We start from the raw sequence: 12,822 nt of genomic DNA, 5'->3' as shown, positions 1-12,822 counted from the left end.
ACAGGTGATCCTAGCAGTAGAAGTCAGAAGGTCCCAGCTAATCACTCCTCTTTATTTCCAGATTTTAATTAGAAAGAGCCAAGTGGAGATCTAAATATTAACATCAGGCCTGATGACTCCAAAAGGTCAGGGATCCCTGCTGATGTGGGGTTAGAGGAAGCAATGACTTGAGGCCAAAACAGGACCTTCCTTCCACACCTGCATTTCCCATTCTAGACTTTGGGACCCATCTTTGGGGAAGGTGGACATGGTGGAACTTGGCATTTATTAGAATTAGTTTCAGGGCACCCCGATGGCTCAGTTAGTTAAGCATCCAACTTTGGCTCAGGTCAAGATCTCACAGTTCATGAGTTTGAGCCCCATGTCAGGCTCTGTGCTGACGGCTCAGAGCCTGGAGCCTGCTTTGATTCTGTGTCTCCTTCTCTCTCTGCCCCTCCCCGACTGTGCTCTGTCTCTTTCTCTCAAAAATAAATAAATGTAAAAAAAATTTTTTTTTAGATTGTCCATGCTCAAATTAAAAACCTCGAAATGCACAAGGTGGACAAAAGTGTGATGGAGCAGGAGCTGAAAGAGGTGAGTGAGCAGAGACTCCTCTCCCCTCCCGCCCCTGCATCCTGAACCCAGCTCTCCCACCCAGGGCAATGGAGTCATCTAGACAAGACAAGATCAGGCAGAGAGCCTCCCAGGTTCCTTCCACCTGTATCGTATAGAAGGGCTGGGGCAGCTTCCCCAAAGTTGTCCCATCAACTCCTATTTTCAGTGACTCAGGATGAATGACGGTTTGTTACTTGCACTTAAAAATCAGGCAGCAGAACTCCATCACGGGAAAACCTTGGCTTACACCTGATAGCTGTGTCTGAGCCAATTAGACCCCGAGGTTGAATTTCAGCCAAGGCCAGGCATTCAGGGTCCCAAACTCGAAAACACGGACCAGAGTGGTCTGATCCTGCCCCCCTGCATCTGCCACCCCAGCATCGCTGCCGCTCTGAGTCCCCTCTGTCCCCAGAAAGCCGACAGGAGCACCCTGGCAGGCAAGGCGAGCCAAGCTGACCTGGAGACAGTGGCGATGGAGCTGAATGAGATGATTCAGAGCATGCTCTTCAGGGTCGTGACCCACGAGAATGACTGGAAGAAGACTGCGGAAAAGCTGAGCAAGGACCTGAGCACCAAGGTGAGTACCCCTTAGCAGTCGTCTCCTGCTGTGTAACAAGTGACCCTGAAATGTGACAGCTTGAAACGACAAATGCTCTACAGTTGCCGAGGGTCAGGAATTGGGGAGCGGCTTAATTGAGTGACTTAATTGAAGCTGCAGTCAAGATGCTGTTGGCGAGACACCTCACTCCCTCACCACACAGACTTCTCACAGAGTGGCAGCCAACGTCCCCAGGGCGGGTGGCCCAGGAGAGCGCAATGGACTTAGCCACGGTGCATCATCTCTGTAGTAGCCTCGTTCCACGGGCCAGCCCTACCCCTTGTGAAAGGGTGTGAGCAGGGAGGATCTTGGAGACTGACTGCCATACTCTAATGCCTGGGCAAGCAAGGGGGCAGGGTGGGATGGAGTGGGGTGTCTGCTGATAATTTATTTATCCATGCATCCTTTACTGACCACCTGTGATAAATGTTGCTAACGAGTCACAGCCCCTGCCTTGATTTGTACCATCCAGTAGAGAGACAGGCACAGTCAGACCAACAGTTATACTTCTGTGTGGTTCCTGCAGCAGGGGCTGCTGGTATGGCCAGGAGAGCGTGGGCTCAGAATCAGGCAGCCCCTCTGAGCAGCAGTGTGCCCCGAGTGCTATGACCTCGCTGAGCCTCAGATTTCTCATCTACATAACAAGGATTTGTTCATTCATCAGCTATGCGCTGGGCACGTATGACACTCGTCACTGGGGATATAACAACAATCAAAACAGATATGGGATGTGTTTCTCATGGAGATGCCCTTGTCTTTCTTTTTTTTCCAAATGTTTATTTATTTGTTTTTGAGAGAGAGAGCACGTGAGCAGGGCAGTGGCAGAGAGAGAGAGAAAGAGAGAGAGAGAGAGACAGACAGACAGACAGACAGACAGACATAGAATCCGAAGCAGGCTCCGGTTTCCAGGCTGACAGCACAGAGCCTGACACAGGGCTCGAACTCACAGACCATGAGATCATGACCAGAGCCAAAGTCGGACGCTTAACCGACTGAGCCACCCAGGCGCCCCTGGAAACACATTTGTCTGAAAAATCACACAAATCAATACAGAATTGCAGCCGGAGGAACTATAGTCATCTACAGAACAACTGACCTATTTTTCTTCAGTAATTCAATGATAGGGTGGGAAAAAAAGTGGAGACAGAGAGACTGTTCTAGATGAAAAGTGTCTCCAGAGACAAAACAACCCAGTGCAGTCCATGAGGAGTCCTGGCTTGTGTCCTGGTTCAATTGAGCCAAGTCTACAAAAGGGCTGGGAATGAGAACAGTCAGGAATTACTGTTCATGCATTGGGTATCACGTAGAAAAATGTCCTCACGAGTACGACAGTATTCATGAGTGAGGTGTCATGGTCTTTGTAAGTTTTCAAAAGATACCCCATCAAAAGAATAAGGCAGATGTAGCAATCTGTTAAGAATGATGAACTCCGGATGGTGGGTGTATGGGGGTGAATGATTCTGGTCTTTTCACTTTTCTGGGTGTTTCAATTTCTTCCTAATAGAAAGCTTTGTAAATTTTTGTTTTAAGTGCTTTTTCTTTTCTTCCTGTATTTTTAATTGTGGCAGAACTCACACAACCTAAAATTAACCATTTGAAGTGACTAAATCCATGGCATTCAGTACATTTATAGTGTTGTGCAAACACCTCCCCTATTTAAGATATTTCCATCCCCCACAAAGAAGCCTGTACCCATTTATACAGACACTTTCCAGCCCGCCCTGCCCCCAGTCCCTGCCAAACCCTGGGCTACTTTCTGTCTCTGTGGCTTTGCCTATTCTGGACATTTCATATAAGTGGAATCATACATCCTGTGACCTTTTGTGACTGGCTTCTTGACCTTAGCATCATGGTTTCAAGGTTCATTTATGGATCAGACTCCCCATTCTTTATCATGGTTGAACAATATTCCATCAGCCGGATAGACCACATTCTGTTTATTCATTCATCTGTTGATGGACACTCGGGTTGTCTCTACCTTTGACTATTATGAATAATGCTTCTGTGAACATACACATGCAAGTTTTTAAATCTTTTTTCAGAAAGTTTATTTATTTTGAGAGAGAGAGTGTGTGTGAGCATGTGAGCAGGGAAGGGGCAGAGAGAGAGAGAGAGAGAGAGAGAGAAAGGATCCCAAGTGGTTTCACACTGTCAACGCAGAGCCTGATGTGGGGCTAGAACTCAAACTGTGAGATCATGGCCTGAGCTGAAATCAAGGGTTGGATGCTCTACTGACTGAGCCAGCCAGTCAGCTGCCCCTGGAACGAACACCTTAAAAATTCAAAAGTCCCCCCATGGAAAGCAGTCTGGCAATTTCTCAGAAAGTTAGATATAGAGTCCTATACAACCCAGCACTTCCAACCCCTGTAGCCAACAGAAATGAAAACAGGTCCACGCAAAAGCTCATACAGAAATGTTCAAAGAAGCATTACTCAAAATAGCCAGCGGGTGAATGGATAAACAAATTGTGGTCTCTCTGTACAGTGGGCACAATGAGATATTATTCAGCCATAAAAAGAAATGAAGCCCTGATTCATGGTATAACCCATGAACCTTGAAAACATGGTGCTAAGTGAAAGCCAAACACCAAAGGCAACAGAGGATGTGACTCCATTTATATGAAGTATCCTAAACAGGCAAATCCACAGACATGAACGGGATCAGTGGTTGCCTACACCTGAGGGTTTGGGGGGAAATGAGGGGCCATCGCTAATGGGTACAGGGTTTCTTTGGGGAGTAATTAGGATGTTCCAGAACTGGTCGCACTCATGGTCACACAACTCTGTAGATACACTAAAAGCCGTTGTAAGTATACTTCATACTCAGTGAATATGTGTCGCATGTGTGAATCTCAGGTCTGGGGACCGCTGGGAGAAATGTGTCTTGGGCCTGAGGGCCTCAGTTGAGCAGTGGTGCTGATTTTATCTTTTGGAGGCAGTAACTGGCAGTATTTCTTTGCCTTGGCTACTGGGGAGCTCACTTTGCAGCTCCATTCCGGCAACGGTGTGCGTTAGGGGTATGAACCATAACCTAAGCTTGATCGTGTCCCCTTTGCTCAACCCCCTCGCTTTTGCTGTTTATTTATTTATTATTATTTTTTTTATTAAATTTTTTTTAACATTTTATTTATTTTTGAGACAGGGAGAGACAGAGCATGAACGGGGGAGGGTCAGAGAGAGGGAGACACAGAATCCGAAACAGGCTCCAGGCCCTGAGCTGTCAGCACAGAGCCCGAAGCGGGGCTCGAACTCACGGACCACGAGATCATGACCTGAGCCGAAGTCGGCCGCTTAACCGACTGAGCCACCCAGGCGCCCCTCACTTTTGCTGTTTAATCTTGTTACCCAACATTGGGTAACTTTGCTGCAGATCCTTTTCTTGAGCAAGGTGGGGTATGAATTAGTTGACTAAACCCTCTTTTCTTCCCTTTGGCTGTGTGCAGCTGGCCCATAGTGATTTGGATGACCTGAAGAAAGACGTGGATGAGGTCTGGAAAATAGTCAGGAAGCTGCTGATTGAAGGCCTCCGATTTGACCCTGACAGTGCTGCTGGCTTTAGGAAGTGAGCCCCTCCTGGGTGGGGGTGCACCTCCCAGAGGCTGGGGACAGTACCCTCTCTCCAGAGAGGAAATGAGATGGGTATCCCAGCAGATTCTGGAAGGAAGGATTCCAGACCTGTGGACCCAGGGAGAAGGAGTGGGGCTTCCCAGCTTGGGGGCTGAGGATGGGATGGGGCTGAGGGCGCCCCCGAGGGGGGCATCTCTGGTCTTGGCTGGCAAAGGGGCTCCAGGAATGTATCTGCTCCAAAGCCCTTTTGCTGTGAATGAGGAAACTGAAGCTCACGGACGGTAGGGGCCATGCAGGGCCTCACAGGGAGCCTGGGTGGATCTGGGACTGGAGCCTGTCACCATTTCCCCCACCCCCATCTAGAGAGAGTCCTAGGCAGAGGAAATCAATGTTGGGGGGGCGGTCTCCTGTCCTAAGATGACCCCTCATCCTTCCAAATATCCCCTGTGAAGGGCAGCTTTCCAGAAGGACCCTGGTTTTAAAGACCTCCATTATGTTTGGGCCAGACACATAAGCTGCACACACTTTGTCCCCCACTGCTGCAGGTGGCCACAGGTGGGGATCCACAGGGACCAGCAGGGCAGACTTGAGCTGGGCCAGGCCAGCGGGAGTGGGTTGTGGAGGGAAGTCCTGACCCTGTGGTACAGACAGGCCTTCCCCCGGGGCAGCAGCTGATGGCCGGCTGTCTTCCAGGAAACTGTTTGAGCGGGTGAAATGCATCTCCTGCGACCGGCCCGTGGAGATGATGACCGGCCCGTGAGTACCGCCACCAGGGGGCGTCTGGGCCCAACCCCTCTCTTCTGGATTCCCCAGAATCGCCCAGCCCTACCTGCCCTGGGGGGGGGGGGGGGGGGGTGGTAGGTACGTGATTTAGATGTTCATCTGGCCCTATACACCATTCTGTACACATCATGTCCTTTGCTCCCTGTCCTGGGCAGGAGCACCGGCATCCCCTCCTTTGCCAGCCCTGCCTGGTGTCCCGTGTGTGCCAGGGTCAAGGTCAGCTCCAAAAGCAAAAGGATGGAAGGAAAGTGGGGAAAAGCTGAACTTTGTGGGACTTCGTTGCATGTATTTTTAGAGTCTAAAACTTTTGTTTATTGAGGTGAGATTCACATAACATAAACCATCTTCAAGTGAACAATTCAGGGGGTGTCTGGATGACTCAGTTGGTTAAGCATCCAACTTTGGCTCAGGTCATGATCTCATGGTTTGTGGGATCAAGCCCCATGTTGGGCTGACAGTGTGGAGCCTGCTTGGAATTCTCTCTCTCCCTCTCTGTTTCTCTCTGCCCCTCCCCCTCTCCCATTCTCTCTCTATTTAAATAAATAAACATTTCTTTAAAAAGATACCTTAGGAGGCGCCCGGGTGGCTCACTTGGTTGGGCGGCCAACTTAGGCTCAGGTCATGATCTCGCAGTCCATGAGTTCGAGCCCCGCATCGGGCTCTGTGCTGACAGCTCAGAGCCTGGAGCCTGTTTCAGATTCTGTGTCTCCCTCTCTCTCTGACCCTCCCCCGTTCATGCTCTGTCTCTCTCTGTCTCAAAAATAAATAAACGTAAAAAAAATAAAAATAAAAATAATAAAAATTAAAAAAAAAATAAAAAGATACCTTAGGGGCACCTGGGTGGCTCAGTTGGTTAGGCATCCGACTTCGGCTCGGGTCATGATCTCACAGTCCGTGAGTTCGAGCCCCGCGTCGGGCTCTGTGCTGACAGCTCGGAACCTGGAGCCTGCTTCAGTTTCTGTGTCCCTCTCTCTCTGTCCCTCCCCCACTCGCCTCTGTCTCTCTCTCTCTCTCTCTCTCTCTCTCAATCTCTCAAAAATAAAACATTAAAAAAAATTTTTTTTAAGATTTTTTTTTTAAAGATACCTTATAAAATATAAGATGTTATTGTGGCTTAAATAATATGGTAAAGTATATGAATGTTTTTGGTGCAACCTGGTGAATTTGTATGTGTGTATACACCTTTATAACCACCTCTCAGATCAAAGGGTACAACAGTTCCCGCTGCCCAGAAAGCTGATATTTTACTTTGTTTTCATTTTTTTGTTGTTTAGGTAAAATACACATAGTGCAAATCAATCATTTTAGAGAGAACAGGCCAGTGGCATTTGGTGCATTGACAATATTGTGTAACCGCCACTCCAGCTGGCAACAGGGCATTTCCACCAACTTCTCTGTTTCAAGGATTTACCTATTCTGGTTTTTAGTTTTATAATCAGAACGGTTGTTCTTTATGACATTTCAAAGATCACTGGGGCTCTTCAGAGCCCTTGTGCAGTGGCCCCATGCTGCAGATGTCTCTAGAAAGTAGGCTGGGTTTGGGGCGCCTGGGTGGCGCAGTCGGTTGGGCGTCCGACTTCAGCCAGGTCACGATCTCGCGGTCCGTGAGTTCGAGCCCCGCGTCAGGCTCTGGGCTGATGGCTCAGAGCCTGGAGCCTGTTTCCGATTCTGTGTCTCCCTCTCTCTCTGCCCCTCCCCCGTTCATGCTCTGTCTCTCTCTGTCCCAAAAATAAATAAACGTTGAAAAAAAAAAATTAAAAAAAAAAAAAAAAAGAAAGTAGGCTGGGTTTGAGGTGCCTGGGTGGCTCAGGGTGGTAAAGCATCCAGCTCTTGGTCTCAGCTCAGGTCACGATCTCACAGTTTGTAGGTTCAAGCCCTGCCTCAGGCTCTGCGTTGACATCATGGAGCCTGCGTAAGATCCTCTGTCTCCCTCACTCTCTGCCCCTTCCATGTTTATACATGCTCACACGCGCTCTCTCTCTCTCTCTCTCTCTCTCTCTCTCTCTCTCTCTAAGTCAATAAATAAACTTGACGGCTGGGTTTAAGGGAGGGCTTCCTGGAGGAGGGAGCCCGGGGCCATCTGCTGGCCACTGGCACCTCCCACTTAACTCTTGTCCCCCAACAGGCAACTCATCACCATCCGCAAAGCCCACCTCCTCTCGCGGCTGCGCCCCGCCAGTGCCAACAGCTATGAGTACCTGCAGCGGCAACGGATGAGGTGAGCGGGCTGGGGGTCTGTCCCATAGAGGGGGTCCTCAGGGGCCCGGGAGCCCTGCAGACACGTCAGCTCCAGTCCCGGGATCCAAAGGCAGTCCCAGGGCATTGTCAGCCATCTGCAAGGGAGCTGTTTTGGGACAGCCGTGGCTGGGGCAGCAGATGGCCTGGGAGAGAATCACAGAGAGGGATGGGCTTATTTACTGGGCATCTATTATGGGCCGGGATAACTGGGGAAGGGTTCTCATTTAAGTCTCATGACTCTTATGAGCTAGGATTGAGGTGCCTGCTTCCAGCTGGAGGAAATAAGCGAGGACTGTGGCCTCAGGCTTGGTGTGGCCAGGCGGGCACTGCGCTGAGCGCTTGGGCATACCTGACCTCAGTGAATCCTCAAGCCTTCCCTTTGAGGTGTATTCTGTCATCACCCCACTTCGTAGTTGAAGAAACTGAGGCTCAGATAACTTAGCCACCTGCCCAGGTGGGGAAATGACTATCACAGCCACGTGAAGGGGAGGGCCACGGGGGGGCCTGTGCCTGACACCCCCCACCTTCCCATGCCTGATTCCTTCTTGGGATCAAAGGTTCAAAGCCTTCCATTGGCAGGCCAGACTGGGGTCCCAGGGGTAGGTGGGGTCTGGGGGAGCACAGGACTCGATTTTTCCCCTCTGCCCCAACTGTGCATGTCCATATCCACTCGCCAGCCCATAGTGGCCCCTCAAACTCAAGCTGGAAGAAATTCCAATCTTGTCTTGCTATTGGTTAGGCCCTTGGGCCCACCCTGCTGCTCCTCTGGGGCAGAGGGGTCTCCCAGCAGCTGCTGTCCTACCTGTCCTACCCCAGGGAACACCAGCAGCTACAGCAGCTTCAGGATCTTGAAGACCAGGACAGGAGTCTGGATGCGCTGGGACCCCAGCAGGACTGGGGCGACGGCCCCGGCAATGATGCTAACCTCAAGTTCAAGTCCTATGACTTGTCAACATTCTACCCCTACGGGGACCCTGAGGTGTTGGACTATGACACAGTGAGTGCGGCAGAAGCCCTGGGCATGGGCGACCCCCGGGGGAGGCCGTGCTCTGCCTGGCCTCTGTGTGTCCTGGAGAGGCAGGCAAGGACTCTCCCTGACCTGGGGCCCGGGCCATCTAACAGGCCGAGGTGGACATTCTGGGAGTGGACGGGATCCTGTACAAGGGCCGAATGATCAACCAGGATGGGGCACGGCCTTCGACGGGCGTGGAGAAGGAGCTGGCAGGTGAGGGGTATCAGGCCTTCCGGGGAGCCCCCACCCTCAATGTCCTGGCTTTGCTGGGCAGCATGAGGAGGTGCAGGTAGGGCTCAGAGCTGGCCCCATCCCTGACTTGGGGATCTTCAAGTGGCAGGAGGCCTTCACATGGCTACTTGAAAAAACGGAGCCCTACTATATGCCAGGTGCTGCACCGGGCACCGGAGAGGCAGTGGGGAGCAAAGAAAGATGGGCTGCCCGGGGTCTCCACATGAGTGGGAGAAACAGAATGTAAGCAAATAACCTGAAGGGGAGGATCCATTGTTAGCCATAGCAATGAATAGCTGACCAGAGGGGAGCGCCCTGGTGACGAAGGATGCTGGCCTAGGGAGGGGTGCCAGATGGCCTCCCCAAGAAGGATGCTGGGCTGGGGATGGGAGGGTTGTAAGGAGAATGCCAGTCCAAGGAGAGGCATCTGATGAGGGAATAGGGTAAGCTGGATGAAGGGGTCGGGTGGGAAGAAAGTGGTCCAGGTGGGGGGGAATCGCAGGTGCAAAGGCCCGCGGTGGGGAGAAGCCAGGCACAATTGGAGTCAGGAAGGTGAGTCTCCCTGCGGTATGGAGACTGGGAAGGGGTTGGGTATGATGAAGAGATATGCATAGACACTGGAGGCCTGTGTCCTAATGTCCCAGGTAGGTGAGGATTGGGTTAGGTGGGGACACATGGATCAGTCACTCTGATTGCTGCAGCATCAAAGCCCCTGCTCCAGCTGGCTCCTACCCGGGACTCCAGGCCTCAGCTCCAGCCATGGGCCGGCAGTGCTAGAAGGGGTACCTCCTCTGCACCACTCTTCAGGGTTTTCTCCTTCCGGAAGAGCCATACACTTCTCCATTGTAGAGGGACCCTGGAGTCCCAAAGTGGCTGGAGGGTTAAATTCTGCCCATGGTTTTCTTCCTCACCCTGCTTTGTCCCCATTGACTTGAGGACTAAATACCAGGTATGCAAGAAAAGGAAATGGGACTGTTTTATTGGGAATGCTGGGCAAAGAAGAGCCCGCATTAGTGTCCTGGGACACATGCAACAAATGGCCGCAAACTGGGGGGCTTAAGACAAAAGAAGTTCTCAGAGTTCAGGAGCCTGGAAGTCCAAAATCAAGCTGTCACAGTGCTGTGTTCACAACCAGGGCTCCGGGACAGGCTTCTACCTGCATCTTCCAGCTCCTAGTGGCTCCACACGTAACTTGGCTCATGGCCGTGTCCCTCCAGCGTCTGCCTCCGTCTTCTTGTGGCCTAATCCCTGTGTTTTCTCCTTTTCTCCTGGAAGGACATTTGTCATCGGGTTTAGGGCCCACCTCAACCTGGGATGAGCTCATGTCGAGATCCTTAATTACATCTGCGAAGACCCTTTCTCTGAATAAGTTTACATTCCTAGGTTCTGGGGAGCGTATCTCTTTGGGGACCACCATTCAACACACTACAGGTCCCTGCACTGGCCCAGGAGGTCAGGACACCATCTGAGCCCTGCATTCCCCCGGCATGGGTCCGGCTCCCCCTGGACAAGCCTCAACCCCCCAGCAGTGGCTGCTGTTGGGAGGGGACTCAGGCTAAGCTTCAGGGGTCACCGGGCAGGGTAATAACCATGGTGGCTAATATTTAATGAGCCCCGAGTTCTTGTCAGGCCTGCACCGTCTCCTTTCAGCTGGCAACAACCCAGTGAGGCATTGCACCAACGAGCAGGTGAGGGCTGCTTGCTGGAAGGTGGGGGAGCCCTTATCTCCACTCAGGCACTAGACAGGGCCCCTCTCCACCTACCTCCCCTGGGCTGTCACCCAGAGGGCAGGGCTTCTCTCCCCATGGCTCAGTCATTCTTGAGACCCACGCAGCAAAGTAGGACTGAATCAAAGGACACCTCAACTGCTTTGTTCTGCTTGGGGACAACAGTCTAACTACTTTTAGAAGCTGGTTCGAAACCTGCCTGTGGCCAGATCTTTTGACCAGATTGCTCTTATCACTCATCTATTTACTCAAAAGAACATTCTAATCCAAAACGGACTCAGTATCTAAACCTAAATGAGCCATTGTGAGCCCTGCCCAGGCCCAGCCTGGCCCCAGATGCATTAGTCTGTTCATATCACTGTCCAGCATGCCCTGCCATTTACTCAGTTCTTTGCCAGCTGGGGGCCACTGAAGGGCATCTGGCCGGCCTGTGCCCTCCAGGTGCTAGCACTGAGTCAGGAGCTCAGGCCGGGGCAGAGGAACACCCAGTCAGTCCCCAGTGAGCCGTGTCCCCATAGGAGGGTGGTGGACGTGCCGAGGCTAGTGGTTCTCAGGCTTGACTTTTGAAGAAGTGCCCTGGAAGGAAGGCTAAGTTCAGGCAGGACTCAGGACGTAGGAGGAGGCAGGCAGGGGGGCATCACCAGCCTCACCCCTCCTCACCAGCTTTGGGTGAACTGCCTAAAACACGCACAGTGACCGGGCCCCTCCCCAGCTCAGAATCTGTTGGTAGGAGTTTCCTATGGATGCTGTAACAAATTACCCCAACCGAGTGGCTTAAAACAACCCACATTTATTTTATCTTAGTTCAGGAGATCAGCAATCTGAAATGAGTATCACAGGGCTAAAATCAAGGGATCAGCAGGTCTAGTTCCTTCTGAGGCTCTAGGGGAGACCATTTCCTTACCGTTTCCACCTCATTCCTTGTCTTGTAGCCCCTTCCTCCAGCTCAAAATGTGTCTCTCCGTCCTTACCTCCCCTTCTCTGACTCTGACCCTCCAGCCTTCCTCTTTAGAACCTCGTGATTCCATTGGGTCACCTGGATCATTCAGAATACTCTCTGTCTTGAGATCCTTAACTTGATCACATCTGCCAAGTCCCCCTCTGCCAAGTCAGGTGACAGTCACAGGTTTTGGGGATTGGAACAGGGACATCTCAGGGGCATTGCCCCCAGAGTCAGGCTCCTTGGCTGATCTGTGGTGGGGAGTGGGGGGGGGGGGGGCTTGTCCCCTGTATGCTCCTCCCTTCAGCATCTCAGAACTGTTTGCTTGTCTCTCAGTGAGCCCAGCTACTCCCACCTCTGCCCAGGCTGTGCATCTGCCTCCAAGCCCTGGAGAATCTGTCTCATCTGCCAGAGCTCAGGGTCCCCTCCTGTTGAGAGCCTCACGGCTCCTCAGCTTCTGGCTTATGCAGAGGTGGAAAAGCCACAGAGGAGGGCCTAGAAGGAGCAGGTGTTGGGGTCAGATGGCGAGTTTGAATTCTGACCTACAGAATCCAGGGCATCAGTAAGACCTCAGGGAGAGTGCTGGGTCAGAACCCTGTTTCCAAGCCTCGCTGAGTCTCGATTTCGAACCTGTGCCCTGGGCCCACGTCCCTCACCTTGGAGGGAAGCAATATGACAGTCTCACTGGTTGGCTGGTTGGCTGGTCCGGCCTGAGACCTGTGGACGGATCCAGGTGCCACCAGGTGATCAGAACGGGGGCCTGAGAGCGCCCCTTGATTGGGCATTTGCTTTTATGCAGAACCCACAAAACACACTGGAGTTAGTTCTTAGTACAGGCTCAAGGAACAGTAGATACAGACCTTAAGACATAGTTAGGAATGCAAGAGGTTTGGGGATGGGGTGGTTAACAAAGAGGAGGGAGGAAAGGGAGGAGGCAAGCAGAGACCCCCAGTGGCCAGGCCCTGTGCTCCCATCTTTGGCCTGAGGTGCTAACAGCCCCTGAGGTGCTAACAGCTGGAGGCTCTTGGCTCCCTGTACCCCTGCAGCTGAACAGTGAGTTGTTTTTTTCTTCCTTCCTTCCTTCCTTCCTTCCTTCCTTCCTTGTCTTTCTTTTTTTCCTTCCTTCCTTCCTT

At 51.8% G+C, this 12,822-nt stretch overlaps 1 protein-coding gene across 11 annotated transcripts in view; it reads left to right on the top strand.

Annotated features, from left to right (window-relative positions):
* CUNH16orf96 (chromosome unknown C16orf96 homolog) overlaps nt 1-12,822 on the top strand; it is a 52,707-nt gene that overhangs the window by 34,921 nt on the left and 4,964 nt on the right. For 7 of the 11 annotated variants that reach the window (XM_040459127.1, XM_040459125.1, XM_040459130.1 and 4 more), the window contains 7 exons: nt 499-573; nt 1,007-1,171; nt 4,635-4,753; nt 5,452-5,514; nt 7,667-7,759; nt 8,596-8,776; nt 8,902-9,004. In XM_040459127.1, coding sequence (XP_040315061.1) covers nt 499-573; nt 1,007-1,171; nt 4,635-4,753; nt 5,452-5,514; nt 7,667-7,759; nt 8,596-8,776; nt 8,902-9,004 — 799 coding nt within the window. Of the gene's footprint in view, nt 1-498; nt 574-1,006; nt 1,172-4,634; nt 4,754-5,451; nt 5,515-7,666; nt 7,760-8,595; nt 8,777-8,901; nt 9,005-9,131; nt 9,413-12,822 lie in introns of those variants that run through there. The other 4 variants (XM_040459133.1, XM_040459134.1, XM_040459132.1 and 1 more) reach the window with 3 other exon arrangements.

This window comes from Herpailurus yagouaroundi, unplaced genomic scaffold (genome assembly GCF_014898765.1).
Source record: "Herpailurus yagouaroundi ecotype Mexico unplaced genomic scaffold, PumYag 222, whole genome shotgun sequence".
Classification (NCBI taxonomy): Eukaryota; Metazoa; Chordata; class Mammalia; order Carnivora; family Felidae; genus Herpailurus; species Herpailurus yagouaroundi.
Note: the sequence above shows the minus strand (reverse complement) of the source record. Positions and strands in the feature narration are given on the sequence as shown.